Source organism: Colobus angolensis, unplaced genomic scaffold (assembly GCF_000951035.1).
Source record: "Colobus angolensis palliatus isolate OR3802 unplaced genomic scaffold, Cang.pa_1.0 Scaffold143, whole genome shotgun sequence".
NCBI classification, from domain to species: Eukaryota; Metazoa; Chordata; class Mammalia; order Primates; family Cercopithecidae; genus Colobus; species Colobus angolensis.
Genome location: NW_012114522.1, coordinates 2,237,812 through 2,255,302, shown reverse-complemented (window position 1 = coordinate 2,255,302; position 17,491 = coordinate 2,237,812). Strand labels below are relative to the sequence as shown.

Here is a 17,491-nt window from a genome sequence, read left to right as displayed (position 1 = left end):
TGATAACCCATTTGTCAGGGTTTACCTCCCCAGCGGACGATGCAGATACAGCCTCACTGCCAAAAGCCCCCTGCAGGCAGCGCCCAACCCCACCCCTAGTGTCCCAAAGGCCCTGCCCTGTGAGCCTCTAGGAGGGGACTGGGTCCAGCACAGACGTGGCTCTGGAAGGCAGTGGATGGGTGATGATGGGATGAGAAGGGTGCCAAGAACAGGGTGGGGTGGGGCTCCACGGCCATCCTGTCCACAGGCATCTGTGATGCCTGCACCACCACATGCCATGTTCTGGGCCCTGCCCTTGGGACACAGGCTGGATATGACATGCACCATTCACCCCTCATGAAGCAGGAAGACGGCTCCCAGCTGTAGTTCTGACTGAGAGTGCCAGGGCCTGAAGACACAGCACAGAGGCAGTTGGCCAGCCTGGGGCAGAAGTCAGGGAGTGCTTCCTGGAAGAGGCTGAGCAGGAGTTAGCCAGGTGCAGAAGGAGCTCAGAGCCACACACAGAAACCTCAAGGCAAGAGGAAGCAAGGAGCCAGAAGAGGTTTGCAGTGGCCCGGTCCCAAGGTGACATCCGCTCTCCGCCCCCTGGGTGCCCTCCCAAGGGATATCCCTTCTCTGAAAACCATCAAACGTGGGTCACAGCTGGTTGTTACAAGGACAGCTCTGGAGCCTGACTGCCCGGGGTCAGGTCCGTGAACTGGTATGTATTTACTCTGTGGCCGTAGGTGGGTTTCTTAACCTCTCTGTGCTTCCCTATGTGCAACAGGGATGGTAGCAGCACCTTCCTCACAGGATTGCCGTGAGTTTTAAGGCTGTCATGCCTATTGAATAGGCAGAGCAGCGCCTGGTTCCAAGTGAGGACTCACTTTGTTTGCCCAGCACTTGCCCTTTCTGGGGATCAGGGATAATTAATGCGTGGGGGCTGACCCCTGAGTCTCACTGCACACGGCCAGTACTGTTGCTGTCGTGGTGGTTGTGCACCCAGCAGCACATCCAGGAAAAATGTTTGGTGCAAATAACACAGCCAGGTACTGCCTCAGAAGGCTGCGGGGATCTCTTCCCCTGCGGGGCACAACCTAGGTTCGAGGCAAGACAGCAAATCTTTCCTGGACTCCTCTTGTGCTGGAGCTTGGGTTATGAATGGGGACTTAGGGAATATAGCCCTGTCCCCTACCCCCAAGGAGCCCTGGCAGCAGGCATCTCAATGGGCTGAATGGCGACCCCGAAACAGGCATCGAAATGGTGGCCCATATCCTAATACCCGGGCCCTGCAATGTGACCTTATTTGAAAAAGAGATTTTTGCAGCATCATGAAGTGAAAGACTCAAGCAGACATCATCCCAAATTATCCAAGGGGCTCTAAATGCAATCACAAGTGTCCTTATCCGAGACAGGAGAGGAGCCACAGGCTCACAGAGAGGCCCCGTGGGGACAGAAGCAGAGACTGCAGCCGCAGGCCAGGGAGGGCTGGAGGCACGGAGCTGGAAGGGGCAGGAAAGATCCTTCCCTGGGGTCCGCAGAGGGAGCACAGCCCTGCCCACGCCTTGACTTTGGACTCTGGCCTCCAAGAGAATGAATTTCTGTTTGAAGCCAAACAACTTGTAGCACTTTTTTTTACAGCAGACACAGGAAGGAATACAGCTGTGATATGGGCAGTTATGCAGCGACACACTGATATTCTGAGCTAATGCTCCGCCAACCACACCCACCCAGGGGCCTTGGCCTATATCTGGATCCATGTTATTTATCGCTGAGCGTTTTCATGGAGACCCAGCTGGGATATAAAATGGCAATTACCCAATAACAAAAACCATCATGGGCAAATCAGCCTTCTACCTGCCCAGAGGACAGCAGAAAAGCATTTCCACCAAGCAATGGGCAGGGCAGAAGCCCTCTGGGTGATGTCCCTGGGTCCCCGTCCTGCCTGCCTTGTCGGGGTTCTATGAGCTTGTAAGACACAAAGACTTGCGGCACGTTCCCCGGGCCTCCCTTCAGCACCAGACCACACAGCAAAGGATGTGCAGCCATTTGGTGGGTGTGTGGCTGCTCCGAAGTCTAGCACAGAGGGACCTGTCTGCAGCCAATCTGTAGCCAACACTCACACTCACACACAGACACAGGCTCACACACATGCACACGCTCTGCCCTCTCCCAGCCCCCGGCAGCTCATCTCCTGCAGACCAAGGCCAGAGTCTGGAGGGAACTCAAGACCCCTGTGACATGGAGTCCTGGGTTTCTGCAGGGCCTGCACTTGGTACCGCATCTCACAAAGAAGCTGGATCTGGGCCAGGGACCCCATCTGCAGTCATCAAGTCGAGTGACCAGGAGACAGAGTGATGCCACAGGGGCAAGAAGGAGCTGGCTCATCCCAGCCTCTGAGACTGTCCGCCCAGCAGGACCATCAGTGAAGCTTCCTCTGCAGAGAGGAAGGCTACCCCCTAGACTACAGCATCCTATGCAGATAATACTGGCAGCTGAATGCTCTGTGCATGGATTTGCCACACGTATGACGTCCCCTAGAAATTCTGGGAGGATGCTCACAGTGTGATCCACTTGGCTCCTAACTCTGCCTGCCTGTGTTGATAAGACCTGGTGGGTCCCAAGGAAAAGAGCCTGCCCTGCCCGCCAACTCCCACATCCAGTGAAGGCAGCCCGGAGTCTCTGAGAGCCAACTCCCAGGGTAACCTAAACAAGCCACAGCCGTCAGTGGGAGGCAAAAGATCTGTAGCTACCACCCTATGCCTGCCCCAACCTTGCACTTTGAAACACAACTCGTTTGCTAGTTTCCCAGCTCCACAGTTGGATTTTACCCAGAGCTCACCCACATCTGGTTTAGACAACTTAGATGAGAAGATTTGGAGCTTTTGACCTGGTGATATTTAGAGGAGACTTTTGACTTTGAATTAATGCTGTAATGAGATGAGAACTTTGGAAACCTTGATGGGGTGAATGTATTTTGCTTGAAGACTGATGTGCATCCTTGGGGGTCAGAGGAGGGACTGTGCTGGAGAGAATAGTGCCCCCCTCAAAGATGGCCACATCGCAAGCCCCAGAACATGCATGTATGTTACCTTATGTGGTAGAGGAGGAATGAGGTTGCAGATGGAATTAAGGCTGCTTGTCAGCAGACAGGAAGATGACCTGGGTTATCTGGAGGGGCCTAGGGTCAGCACACGGGTCCTTAACATTGGAAGAGGTAGGCAGGAGATAGAAAAGATGTGATGGTGGAAACATGGTCAGAGAGATGCAGCATTGCTGGCTTTGAAGATGAAGGAAGGGGCCATTAGCCAAGGAATGCCGGTGCCTCTAGAAGCTGGAAAAGACAAGGAAAGGGATGCTCCTTTGGAGCCTCCAGAAAGGAATGTGATTCTACTGACACTTGACTGTGGCCGCATGCTAGGCTTCTGCCCTCCAGAGCTGTGGGGGAATACATGTGTGTTGTCTGAAGCCACTGGGTTTGTGACCATCTGTTAGAGCAGTTGAAGGAAGCTCAGACCCCAGTCCTCTGGTTTCATCATCATGGCTGCTGTTCTTCTCCCCTTGAGGACCTGCTGGAGTTGTGAGAATTCAGTGAGAGGACATGTATTAAGCTCAGTGCCTGTAACATAGAAGCACTTAATAACTGTAGGCCATTACTATCCTAACTAGAATCTTTGGCTATGGGCCTTTGGGCAGGTGGCACCCCCTCTGAGCCTCGGTTTCCCATGGTGCAGGCTGCATATACAGGTGTAGAAACAGTCTGTGGCCTGGAACACAGGAGGCCTTGACAAGTGGTGGGCGTTCTTGTGCCTCTTCACACCACACTAGTGGATCTTGATAAATATGAGTCAAAACCCTCCATGAAATAAGGAGCTTGCAGGAAAAGACCCTCTCTGGGAGCAAACCACTCGGTTGAACTATGTGAAGTTGCCGACAGTTGCACGTTTCTTATAGGTCAACTTAGTAACCACTCTTGAATATGTTTGGGTCACTGCCATGGGCCTCTTAGGAAACCTTGAGAAACGGACCAGGTTAGCCCTGAGCACTGAAGGCAAGTGGAGCCCTGTCCTGGGTGTTCTAGTGGAAGCATGGACCCCCCTGTCTTCATTCCTTGGCATGGTTGTATGAGGATTGAGCTGGGGGTCCCCAGAGGCAATTCTATTTGTCCAGGATGCGTGGTCCAATAGAAACAAGAGGCACTGGGGGGATCTGAGCTCTGAATCAGGACCTCTGAGGCAAGGATGAGGTGAGTTTGAGGGACAGGCAGGTCAGAGGTCCAGAACCCCACTTGCCATCTCATGGTTGGTGTCTGGACCTGGGAGAACAGCTCAGTACCATGAAGATCATTTAGGCTTCAGAGCTAGACCAAACTAGCTTCCCATTAAAGCTGGGGCTGGAGTCTTAGATCCCTGGTCCCTCTAAACCCCACTCACCTCTAGAATGTGTCTCAGCTGCTGGCCATTGTGAGTGTGAAATGAGGCCACATGTGGGCTGGAGCACGGTGGCTACATGGTCATCAGAATGCTCCAGTGTAAGGTTACAGTCCTTCTTGTATTTTTGTCCCAGGTCAGAGGGGTGAAAGGAGTCTTCCTGGCAAACCAAAAAATTGATGGGAAAGTGATGACACTTATAACCTACAACAAGGGCCGTGACTGGGATTACCTGAGGCCACCCAGCATGGACATGAATGGAAAACCAACCAACTGCAAGCCTGTAAGTACCTCGGCTCCCATCACATACCATCCATGGGGTGGGTGCTAGATATAGCTTCAGTAATCAAAAAGGTCATAGGTGGTGATGTCTGAGAAGGACCATCTGAGACACATGAACCACCTATTTCTGCTGGGCATGGTAGAGAGGGTCAAATGAAACTCCTTGTTTTACAGAAAAGTTAATTGGAGGTCAGAGAAGGAAGTGTATCAGTTTTTTACACAGAATTGCTGTGCAATAAGCCACCCGAAAACAACAACATTTATTTCCCAAATCTACAGGTGGGCTCAGCTGAACGGCTTTGCCAGCCTTGGCTGGGCAGCTCTGCTGACCTTGTCTGGGCTCAGCTGGGCGGCTCTGCTGACCTTGGCTGGGCTTAGCTGGGCAGTTCTGATGATTTTGTCTGGGCTTGCTCATATGTCAGGGAATTGACTGATTTAGGCTGGTCTCCACTCTGCACATCTTGCATCCTTCTCCTGGAATCAGATTAATTCTCATGGTGATACCAGAAGTACAAGAGGATAAAGAGAAACAGGCAAGTACAGTTCAAGCCTGCTGGTACACCTGCTAAATCTTACTGGTCAACATCAAGGATCTGGGAAGTGTACTCTGCCCAGGGGAATGAGGGCCGGAGAGCAGACACTTGCTTCTAATTTGCCATGGAAGGCAGTGTACCATCACACTGTCAGTAAGTGATGGAGTTGGGCCAGAGCTCAGACATCATGAGCCCCAAAGCTGGCCCACTATCCCAGGGACACCTTTCTACATGAATAGAAGTGTCAACTGCCTGAGTTCTTGGTTGCCTAGAATTGGGAGGGATCTCTCAAAGTAGCTGGGACTCTTGCCAGCTGTGATGTGGCTACCAGGGATCCAGGTGGTGCACAGGCCCGTGCTGGTGAGGAAGGAAGGATAGAGCTGCAAGGAGCCCTGATCCTAGCTAAGGTGAGCACTCAGCTGCCAGGGTCCAGTGGATGCAAGGGAGGAAGAGGCTGAATGGGCCAAGAGAATCTGACCAGGCTTCTCACTCCCCTTCCAACACCCCCATGAGACCTGGCCTCTCCCAGGGCCTCTCTCCTTGCATACCACAGGGAGCTCACCACCACCAGCATCCCTGCCCCTTTCTGGGTGCTGGGCAACTCAGGGTGGGAGAAGGGTCTAGTGTTGGAGCTGCACAGAGCTGCTGTCTTAGCCCCCTGACTGTGTGATCTTAGCTACATCAACCAGTGACTCTGAGCTTCTGTTGAAAGGGATGAAGATGATAAACATCCCTGTGGCACTGGGGCGAGGATAGTGCCAAGAATGCAGAGACCAGCCTATGCCTGGCATGGAGCAAGCTGCAAGGAAGAGCGAGCCTCATCCCTTCCAAGCTCTCCCTCTTTCTACACTGTCCCCAAGGCCTAGAATGCCCCCTCCCTTTTCCTCATCTAGGAAGCTCCTACTAACACCTGAAAACCCTGCCCACATGTTCCCTCCACTGAGGAGCCTTCCCTGGGCACACTGCTTCTCTGTTTCCCACTGTCACCCAGAAGCCTCTCTTAGACACTACACACTGGGGACGCCTGAAACCACCCATCTCTCTGCCTCGGCTTCCTCATGTATAAAATGGAAAGAACAAAAGTACCTGTTTGACAGGGTTATATTCAGCAAATCTGCGTGAACACTTGCTATGTGCCAGGCAGTGTTCTGCAGGCTCAGAACACACCAACCAACAAAACAGAAGACATTCCCTGTCTTCCTGGGATTCCACCTGGCACACAGCAGGGCTTAGAAAATGGTGAGCCGCTGCTGCCACCGGCCCCAGTGTTGGCCCATGGAGGCCATGGTACTAAGAGGTGAGCACTTCCTCCTCCCAGACAGCCTCAACCCAGAGCCAGGGCGGGACTCTGGCCCCCAGGGCAGCCCGTTGCTCTAAGCTGAGGCTTGAGCTCTGACTTGGGAACACTCACCTCTCAGGAGCCTGCTGTCCGCCTCTGCTTAAGCCCCCTACTCCTGCTGATAACACCTGTCGACCTGTGTGGAGAATTAATTACCTGCCCTTTGTAAAAATGCTTCCCAGAACAGAGTTGCTGTGAAAGGGCTAATTTTTGTATCATCGTTGGCAAAGTTAAGCCATATTAATCTGTCAAAGCAAGTTTTTGCTAAGAATAGATTCTTGTCTACGATTATGCAGCTCAGTGAGGACATAACCTCGGTGAGATTTATGTCTTGGCCTTAAAACAATGAAATAGGAGCAAACTGGTGAGCGTGCAGCCCCAGGCAGGCATGTGGGAACCTGACTGGGCACAGGGGAATGTAGAGCCACGTGCACGGAGCCCACGGGGGCACAACAGACATCAAACTACAGCCTCGCAGGCTGGGCACGGTGGCTCACCCCTGGAATCTCAGCATTTTGGGAGGCTGAGGCAGGTGGATCACCTGAGATTGGGAGTTTGAGACCAACCTGGCCAACATGGCGAAACCCCGTCTCTACTAAAAATACAAAAATCAGCTGGGCGTGGTGTCACATGCCTGTGATCCCAGCTACTTGGAAGGCTGAGGCAGGAGAATCGCCTGAACCTGGGAGGTAGAGGTTCCAGTGAGCCAAGATCGTGCCATTGTACTCCAGCCTGGGCAACAGAGTGAGATTCCGTCTCAAAAAATTAAATAAAAATTATACATATACATATATATAAAAACACCCACATGGCTCAGAAGGCCTGGGCTATCCTGTATGTGTGGCCATGGCATCTCCAAGGGTGAAAGTGCGGAGGCAGGACAAACTGGACCACTCACAGGACCTCCTGACTATGTCCCTCCTGCAGCCACACAGCCCCTCAATGAATGGGCAAACTGTACCTGAGGACTTAGTGCTCATAAAAGTGATGCCTGATTATTGCAGAATTCTTGGAAGATACAGAAAGTTATAAAAAGGGAAATAAGGTATAACCAGAGTCACACCATCCAGAAAAATAGTAACTGGGTATTTTTGTTCTTTACAATCTTTTCACTCATACACACATTACGAAGTCGTCATGGGGATCACACATGTGTGTGATTTTTCAACCCCCTGTTTTTCTCCTAACTCTGGGTCACAGATCTTTGCCCAGGCCACTTGACCTGTGCCCTATCTGGGGATACCTCCTTCCCTCAATGGGGAAATGCAGGGATGGCTTTAACAGAGGAGTGGCATGATCAGATCTGTTTTAGGATGATCCAGCTTCATTGGAAGGTGGCTTTGAATCTGTTTGCATCTTGAATTCAGCATAAAACTTCATTCACTGCACAATCCCTAGTCACTCTTCTGAGGCATGAGGCTGCGATGGGTGCTAGGCATCCAGGTGGCTGGTGCTGCATCTCCTGGTCCTGGTCCATCTGGTAGTCTTTGATGATTTGCCAGATACTTCTTTAGGGCACCCTCTGGCCCCTATGTGCCAAAAAGGCAGAGAAAGGAGAGTCCTGGGACAGCATCAGCCCCCAGCTTGGCCTGTCTCCAGCCCTGCAGGAACCCAGGCCCACTTCAGTCAACACTGCAGCATTCTGCACAGACTCCCAGGGCCACAGCCTGTCCTGGGGGGTCTCCTGTCCTTGTCCTGGGTGGCCTCGGAGGAAGCCCCGTCTCTGACGACATGCACCCAAGGCTAGTTCTGGGGCTCCTGATGCACACTGGCCTGCCACCTGCGCAGGGCATCCCGGTGCCCTGTGGACGGGCTCCTCCAGGCCTGCCAGCATTGCCCTTCCTTTCACCTGGTGGCCCAGGCTCGGGTGGGAGTGAGTGTGTCAGACACCAGCACGGTGCCTGCAGCTGCCTCAGGAGCGGGGGGAGACGTCTGTTTGGCCATCAGCAGGCCCTAAGGTGAATGCAAAGGGGTTCATAGTGCTGCCTGTGTTCACCAGTGGCCTGCAGGCTGTAACTGGCCACCCCACAGGGAACCCTGAGGAGGGTTCCACTTCTCTGGCCTGAGTGCCAGGCAACCAGGATAGGCCACTAGTGGTGAGGGGTGGGGAGAAGTAGCCAGGGTTTGTGAAGCAAACCAGAACTCTAATTCAGTTCTGCCCACTGTGCACACAGCAAGTGACCAGATGTGCACAGCTCATCAGGGGAATGGGAGAGGTTGATGGAGACCAGCTCTGGCCTTCTAGAAAACCTAGAACATCAAAGCATGACAGAGCCAGGGCGGCCTCTGCCAGGCACGCTGCTGCTGGGGACTCCCGCACCACACCCCTGCTGAGCTCCTTCTCCTGATTAGAGCTGCCTTCTGCAGTGCGGAAGCCAAACCCTGCCTACCAAGATCACAGTGGCCTCCTTCCCCAGCAAGCCGCCTCTGTCTTCCTTTCTGAGCTATCTGAGGGGGGCAGGAGGGTAGGACTGAAAGGTGCCAGACCTGCTTTTCCATTATAAGAAATCGGAAGAATCTATTGCAGCGGGCAACGTCTTAACATCTCACAGGTGTTCAGTGGGGCCTATTTGTCGCCATTCGATCCAGGTGTTTCTGGAACCCTCAGGTGGCTCTCCAGGGGTGACACAGTGCCCAGCCTCCTGCCACCCGGGGCCCTGTGGTCTTCAGCTCGGGACTCCCTGGGTTCCCCTGGGGATGGTCTCAGTCCCTCAGTCATCTTCAGGATGTGCCTCTGCAATGGACGTGGGGCACCTTTCAGCTGAATTTGCAACCTTTCTCTTTTTTTGTTGTTTTTTAACAGCTTTGTTGAGATCTCACATGCCACATAGTTCACCTTTCAAGTGCAAGTTCAGTGGCTTTTAGTCTAATTCACAGAGTTGGGCCACCATCACCACTGTCCCTTTTAGGACATTTTCACCACCCAAAAAAGAAGCCCCTGATCCTTAGCTGTCACCTCCCTATCCCCCAACAGCCTCCAGCCCCTGGCAACCACCTGTCCATTCCCGGCTCCATAGATTCCCTGCTCCAGGCATTGCACATGGATGAATCGTACAACATATAGTGCAACCCGTACATCTGTTAAATCCTAGAGCAGACAAATAAAGCCCATCTGCCAACTGCAGCCGCCACCTGGTCACATCTTATCCAAGTCAATATCCAATTTCCTGAACGGTTTAACATTTAAGTTAGGGTCACCTGTGTAAAACGTAAGCAATTCATGGGCCAGAAGAAAGTGTTATTATAACATGAAATGAATAGAGAAGTTATCTCTGACGTGGATGTTAGCAGATGATATGACACCGCAATGATGAGGGGATTCTGGAATGAGCCCTGCAGAGTGGGTCAGCAGGCCTCACCGTCACTGTCTCCATTTCGCAGATGAGGAAACTGAGCCCCAAGGCTGCCCAGAAAATTAGTGGTGCCTCTTAAGTTACAATTTGGATCTCTGGGCACCCAGTTCTAGGATATTTCTAAGCTGGAGATTTTTAACAGAAAAAAAAAATAATTTTAAGGTGGCAAATACAATGTTTACCATTCTTAGAAGTAAACAATTAGGCAGTACCTTGCCCAGGGGAAGGGCTGGACCCGAGGTGTGCCATATTAATCCAATATCCTGTGAAGCAGAGGTTATTGTCCCATCTCACAGAGAAGAAAGAAAGGCACAGAGAGGCTAAGCATTTTTCCTAAGGCCACACCACCATTTAGAGGAGGTATGAGGAGTCCAAGCCCTGCCCTTTCTGTGACCAGCCTGAGGACTGCCCTGCCTCACTTCACCCTATGGAGTTCCCTGACTTGGGAAAATTAGGAAGTCTGAGCCCAGAGTCGTTCCCCCACAAAGCCTTCCGGCATCTGTCGGTTCAGTGGGGTCTCTGGTGGTGCACCTGTGTCACCAAGGAGGACTCGGCCAGCCAGACCTCTGAGACCCAGTATCTCAGGCTGCCAGAGGGAGATCAGGAAAAATGGGGTCTCCAGAGCCAGCCCCCTGGGGCTCTTGCACACTTAACCCACCCCTCTGTATCTCAAAGTGGGAGGGTCTTATGGGGTGACATCCTCTGATGCCAGGGATACTGTGGTCACATAAGAGGCTCCCAATAAAAGTTCTGTATAGGTGAATGAATGAATATGAGTTTGGGCCGTGCAGTCTCCAGGAATCACATCCCACAGCCCAGCACTGCACACAGGAGCCATGTTGGTGAACTCACCTGCCAGGACCCATGCCCAAGAGCACTCAGTGGGAGAAGCCCCAGCAGCTGCATCCATGAGCAGAGGCACCACACCCAGGGGCTGCGGGGGTCCCTAATCTAGACCAGGGAACCAACAGATCCTCCTGGATGTCTCACCATACCTAGATGCTGTAGGGGTCCCTAATCTAGACCAGGGAACCAACAGATCCTTCCGGGTGCCTCACTTGTGCCCGATTCCACCTCCCAGGCTGTCAGCACAGGACCTGCTGAAGCTTCCCTTGTCCCTCCCACCCTTTCCCTAGAGGTCAGCCTCACACCCCCTTCCCATCCTCCATCCATTCCTCCAAGGCTCTCCTGGCCCAGCCTTCTCTCCCAAAAAGCCACAGGGGCAGGTTTGTCATCAGGCCTAGTTTTCCTAAGGATGCTCCTACTCATGTGTTGACAGTTGCTTCCTTTCTCTTCCTTGCAGCCAGACTGCCACCTGCACCTGCACCTGCGCTGGGCAGACAACCCCTATGTATCAGGCACCGTGCACACCAAGGACACTGCCCCAGGCCTCATCATGGGGGCAGGTAGGTGGCTTCCATCACGGGCGGTTGGCAGGTGCCATTACAACCCAAGAGTACCTCCAATCTCAAGGGTCAAAATGGATGATCATGTGCCTGAGGGCATAGTATGTCCCTTAGGAAGCAGTACTACTGCATCTCCAGGAAGCTGAACTCTCATGGCAAATTCGGAGAAGTGAGTGCATGGCCCAGGGTGGGCATATGATATGTGTCGGCAGAATGGAAAGATGAACAGATGGAAGAGTTGATCAATGGATGGATGGATAGATGAATTGATAGATGATGGACGATGGATGGGTAGATGTTGGATGAATGATGGCTGGCTGGATGATGGACAGATGGTGAATGCATGGATGGAGGATGGATAGGTGAATGGATGGATGATGGATGGATGGATGATGGTGGATGGGTGGTAGATGGGTGGTAGATGGGTAGGTGGGTGGATGGATAAGTGGATGGATGGATGAGTGGGTGGATGGATGATGGATGATGGATAGATCCTGAATTGATGGATGGATAGATGAATGGATGAATGATGCATGATGGATGGATGATGGTGGATGGGTGGTGGATAGGTGGATGAGTGGGTGGATGGGTGTGTGGATGGTTGGATGGGTGGATGGATGATGGATAGATACTGAATGGATGGATGGATAGATGAATGGATGGATGATGCATGATGGATGGATGATGGTGGATGGGTGGTGGATAGGTGGATGGATGGGTGGATTGGTGTGTGGACGGATGGATGAGTGGGTGGATAGATGATGGATAGATGCTGAATGGATGAATGGATAGATGAATGGATGGATGATGCATGATGGATGGATGATGGTGGATGGGTGGTGGATAGGTGGATGGATGGGTGGATTGGTGTGTGGATGGATGGATGAGTGGGTGGATGGATGATGAATAGATGCCGAATTGATGGATGGATGATACATGATGGATAGATGCTGAATGGATGGATGGATAGATGAATGGATGGATGATGCATAATGGATGGATGATGGTGGATGGGTGGTGGATAGGTGGATGGATGAGTGGATTGGTGTGTGGATGGATGGATGAGTGGGTGGATGGATGATGGATAGATGCTGAACTGATACATGGATGATGCATGATGGATAGTTGCTGAATGGATGGATGGATAGATGAATGTATGGATGATGCATGATGGATGGATGATGGTGGATGGGTGGTGGATAGGTGGATGGGTGGGTGGATGGGTGTGGGGATAGATGGATGAGTGGGTGGATGGATGACAGATAGATGCTGAATTGATAGATGGATGATGCATGATGGATGGATGTTGGTGGGTGGGTGGGTGGATGATGGATGATGGATAGATGCTGAATGGATGGATGATGCATGATGAATGGATGATGGTGGATGGCTGGTGGATAGGTGGATGGGTGAGTGGATGGATGAGTGGATGGGTGGATGATAGATGGATGATGGGTGATGGATGATGGGTGAATGGATGGATGGATGATGAATGAATGACAAATGGATAGAAAAATGGATAGATGGGTAGGTGGATACATGGATGGATGATTTGTATCATGGTTGATATTTATTGGCCCCTGAAAAAAGTTCTAGTTTAGTGGGCGGAGAAAAACAAGTATACAACTAGCACTTTTTTAAAATCCCAAAATTATAATTTTTGTGTCTGTCTCTTCCACTAAACTAGAACATCCAAGAATTCTGGTATATTGATCAAATAATACCATAAAATGAGGTTGATTTGCTTTAGAAGAACCATTCAAAACACAAAGTAGAGCCACCTGTCTGAGGTCACTTGGCTGGTGTGTGGGAGAGCCGGGCAAGACTTTGCACATGGGGTCTGTGACAGTCAGAGAGGCAGTGTCTCCTACAGACACTGGACAGCAGAGGCCCAGGCCCAGAGCTCACACTTCCTGAACCCAGGACCCCTTCCCTCCATTTCCCCCAGCACCATCTGCCACACAGAGGGGTTGGCCGTGTGGCCAAGAGCCAAGGATCATATGGATGTGGACCCCAGACTCTGAGCTGGACACATCCGACCCTTCACCATATCCCAGCACCAAGCTGGGGCCTGGCCCAGGGTGGGCCCTCCAAGGCTGTTTGTGAATGAGTGAGTGAAGGGACAAGTGAATGAGTGGCCATGTTGTGATGGCAGGAATGGCCTTCTGGGTGGAAGGGGGAACATGGGGACCCCAAAGGACCAGACCAGAGTGCATGGAGTGGCTGGAGGTGAAGCCTACGTGCAGGGCTGGGTCTGACGGCAGAGACCTGGCCTGTCTGGGGAGACTGGGGCTTTGCAGCTGGGAAGAGAGGGGATTGTGAACAAAGCCCTTCAGCTTCTAGAGTTCCTCTGTGTGCTCTATATGCCTGGGGTCCTAGGCAGTGACAGCCCATCTGGACAACCTCTCTCTGCCCCCACAATGACCAATGAAAATGTGACCCATCAGCGTCAATGTGAAGCTGCTCACTGCCTATCAGCTTCCATGCAGACAGGCTCACCAGCCACATTAGACGCCCCCAGTCCTGTGGACTTGGTTTCCTGGGCTTCTTAGTGACAGGGTATTTAAAATGCACTATCTTGATTGGCTGAAACCCCAAATTCTTGACCAAAATACAAAAGGCATAATTTCCAATGTTTCCACTGCTCAAAGGCCCTGAGAGCCCAAAATGAGCATCCCGGTCTCCCACCATCTCTCAGTGCATCCCTGAATTGTGCAGGAGTCACACAGAGCACTGACAGCAGTCCCCCTCGGTCTGTGGGGGTGTCAGTCACAGCCTTCCTCCCTCCCTGCCTGCCCCTACACTGTCCCTACAAGGGCAGGAGGCTACACTTCTATTTTATTCCACTTCTGTTCAGTCTTGGGCAGGGCTTTCCTGGAAGATGGAGCCAGCTGTGCAATGTGGGCCAATTGATGTGTCCATTGTTTCCATCCTCCTCTCCAGCCCTGAGCATCTGCTGGGAGCAGAAGGAAAAGGTGTGTGGGCTGCCTTCACATCTGCTGGCCCAACATGGCCGCCTGCCCTGGCACAGGTCCCGAGGCCATGTGGCCACACTGCTGGAGGTGGCTAGGGATGATGGCTACCTGTTTCCATGGGGTCACTCCTCTGCCCGCCCCGTCATTCATTCCTGAATTCCATCCCCAAGCCAGGCAGATAAGAAGGATAAGCCCCAGGCTCTACGCCTCCCAGCTGTAGGACTCTGAGATTTCACTGCACTTCTCTGAGCCTATTTCCTCATCTGCAAAATGAGACCACAAAACCTCCACTGTAAGAATGAGACAGGGTAAGACAGGAAACCTTCAAGGCAGTTGTGCTCTGCCAAGCTGTCCTCTCATCCAAGGGGACGCTGGACACTCCCGCCTGCTTGCCAGGCACTGCACTGGGTGCTGGAAATGAGGGAGTTAAGACTCAGTCACTCAGGGGTAAGCAGAGGAGCGAAGGGGTGATGACCACAGGGCCAGATGCATCCTGATGCCAAGTTCCTACAAGATGGTTCAGGGGGACGTAGGGTATGGGCACTCGATTCTGCCCTGGGGTTTGGATTGAGCCTGCTGGACAAATGGGCATACAAGATGGTCCAGGGGGATGTAGGGTATGGGCACTCGATTCTGCCCTGGGGTTTGGATTGAGCCTGCTGGACAAATGGGCATCTGCCAAGCTGACCCACAGGGAGGAGGACACTTGAGGCAGAGGGCACCACGTGTGCAGAATGGAGGTGGGGGAGTGCCGCGCTGGGGTCTCGAGCTTGAGGAGATGCACTCTAGTCTCTGGGGACCATCCTCAGGTCCAGCCTGCAGAGATCAGACTGCAGAGGGACCCAGAAAGTGGGGCTGTGGCTCCAACTATTAATAGAAGGGGATGGATTTGAGAAGCAAAGACAGAAACTTGACTTCAAACCCCCCGGTAGAGAATCAGCCATGTTGAGCCCAGAAATCAACCTAGCTGTGGCCGAGGGTGCTGGTGACTGGGCATATCGCAGGACTGAAGGGCTGCCTCCCTTCTGAGTGCTCCTGTGTTGGAGTGAGTGGCATCTGAGGGATACATCATCTTCATCCGTTCTTCCTCATCTTCACCCTTTCTTCCTCATCTTCATCCTTTCTTCCTTTCAATAGACTAGGATAGGAATCCTTACTCTGAGTTATACCCTATGAGATCAATGCTTCCTACTCCACACCTTCGGGGCTCCCAGCGAGCCAGTGTTCCCGGACGCTGCATGGTCTGTGGCCAGCTGCTTCCTACCACCCCGATTGCCGAGGCTGCTCTCCATGCCCAGGGCAGGTCCCTGGGTTCCTGCTCCAGCTCATGTGCCTCCCCGAGAAAGTCAAAGAGTGCAGAGTGGGTGCCAACCCCCACCTGCTCCTCATACCGTGGGTGCCCCAGGTGGTTACGGAGCCCGCTCCCCACACTGCCCTTTGCCCCATCCTGGTCACTGGTCTGTGTCCCAGCTGATCATCCAGACGTCCTCAGGACCCGACACAGAGCAGAGGCTAGTGAACACTTCTGTGTCCCTAGCCCTGGCAGAGGTGATGGTAGCATTTAGCCAAGAAAACCTTGAGGGGGCTGTTTGGGAGCTGGGAGCACCACAGCCTGCTCTGTGCTGCTGGCTTGGCTCGGGGAACTGAGTCTCAGAGCCATTTGCAGGCCCAGCCCTCCCCAGTGCAGTCCCTTTTTTGGCGACTTGTCCAGTCAAGGGCCCATCAATGTCAGGACGTGTCTAGACGTGAGGGCGAGAAGCCCTTGGCCTGGCTGAGGGGCCTGGGTGGGGTTGGGAGCTAACCTGAGCCCCACCAGCCCTGTGGATGCTCACCAGACCCTTCTGAAGGTGGGAGCATCAGCAGAAACTGGAGGACCACAGGGCAGCCCACTCACTTGGGCCCCGGCTATGTCTCGGTGATCGCTGATGCTCCCTCTCTCTTGCACTGCCCCGCAGTCCTCCTTGGTGAAGTGTGGGTGGGGTAGATTTTGGTGTGTGGCTTTGCTGTTTTCTGGCTGCAGGGGCAAAGGAAGGATGGAGAGGAAGCATGCCTTCATTCAGTGAGCACTAACTCCTACCAGACTCTGCTGGCACCGAGGAAGGGCAGGGGTCCTAGGCCTGGGGAGAGGAGGCCCAAGGAGACACCAGAACACCCACGCAGGAAGGCATCAGGGAAGCTTCTCCCCTCATCACCTCCCTCCACCCTGGACCTCAGTTTCCCATCCATAAAATGAGGGTGTCAGCCTCAGCTTTCCGCAGGCCCTTCCACTCTGACAGCCTGCAATGTGTTCCGTGAATCCCTCCTTCTTTCCCCCGAGACTGTTAGGTGACTGGCAGCCTGACAGCTTTGGTAGACAGAGCAAGGAAAACAGATAGCATTTCTTAAAAGACAGACGTGTGCACGGTTGAAATTACAAACTGCAAATTGGCCCGCGCAGTGTGCTGACGTGGCAACACTCCCTGCCCGGCTCTGCCTGTGATGTGTGTGTCCTGGAGCAGCTGCTGGTGTCTGGGATAGCAGAAAGATAAAAGGCACCCCTTGTTTCTCTCCTCCCTGCTGCTTGTTCTGTTCATTCATTCACCTCACTCACTTCATTCATTCAGTAGCCATCGCTCAGCACTTTTTGTATGCCAGGCACCACACTGCACAGAAGGGACAGGTCCAGCTGTACCCAGATTCCACATCTACCCCTCTGCCTCATCCATCCTATCTGTCTTGCACCTGCTCAGGTCCATGTTTCTTCCCAGGCTGCTCCCTCTTCCTTGGACACCCGGTCCCCTTTCCCTGGGCCAACCATGTTCAGCTCTCCAGGCTCCACTCAGAGGCTCTTTCCTGCCTGAGTCTCTCCTTAAGGCTCTCCTCATGTGTCCACTGTCCTGGCTCTGTGTGTACCTGCGCAGCTGCCCTCGTCTGCTAGATTCAGAGCCCTCGGGGAGCAGGGCCACAGCTCATTCAGCTCAGGTTCCCTAGAGCTCAGCACAGGACTGAGCAGAGAATAGACACTTAGCAAATGCCATTGAATACATGCAGGAGAGAGTGAGTGGTGGAGCTGAGATAATAGGTGGATGGAGGGATGATCAACTGGATGGATAATAGATTAATAAAAGATGGATGGGAGGATGGATAGATGGATGGATAAATGGATGGGTGGATGGTTAGATGGATAGGTCGGTGGATGGATGGATGGGTGGGGG

At 52.8% G+C, this 17,491-nt stretch overlaps 1 protein-coding gene across 1 annotated transcript in view; it reads left to right on the top strand.

Annotated features, from left to right (window-relative positions):
• The window catches only part of SORCS2 (sortilin-related VPS10 domain containing receptor 2), a gene marked incomplete at its 5' end in the record, with an annotated part of 563,000 nt that overhangs the window by 500,103 nt on the left and 45,406 nt on the right, over positions 1 to 17,491 (top strand). Inside the window, 2 exons of the mRNA XM_011935447.1 lie at positions 4,546 to 4,692; positions 11,220 to 11,322. Of these exons, the coding sequence (XP_011790837.1) occupies positions 4,546 to 4,692; positions 11,220 to 11,322 (250 nt within the window). The remainder of the gene's footprint in view (positions 1 to 4,545; positions 4,693 to 11,219; positions 11,323 to 17,491) is intronic.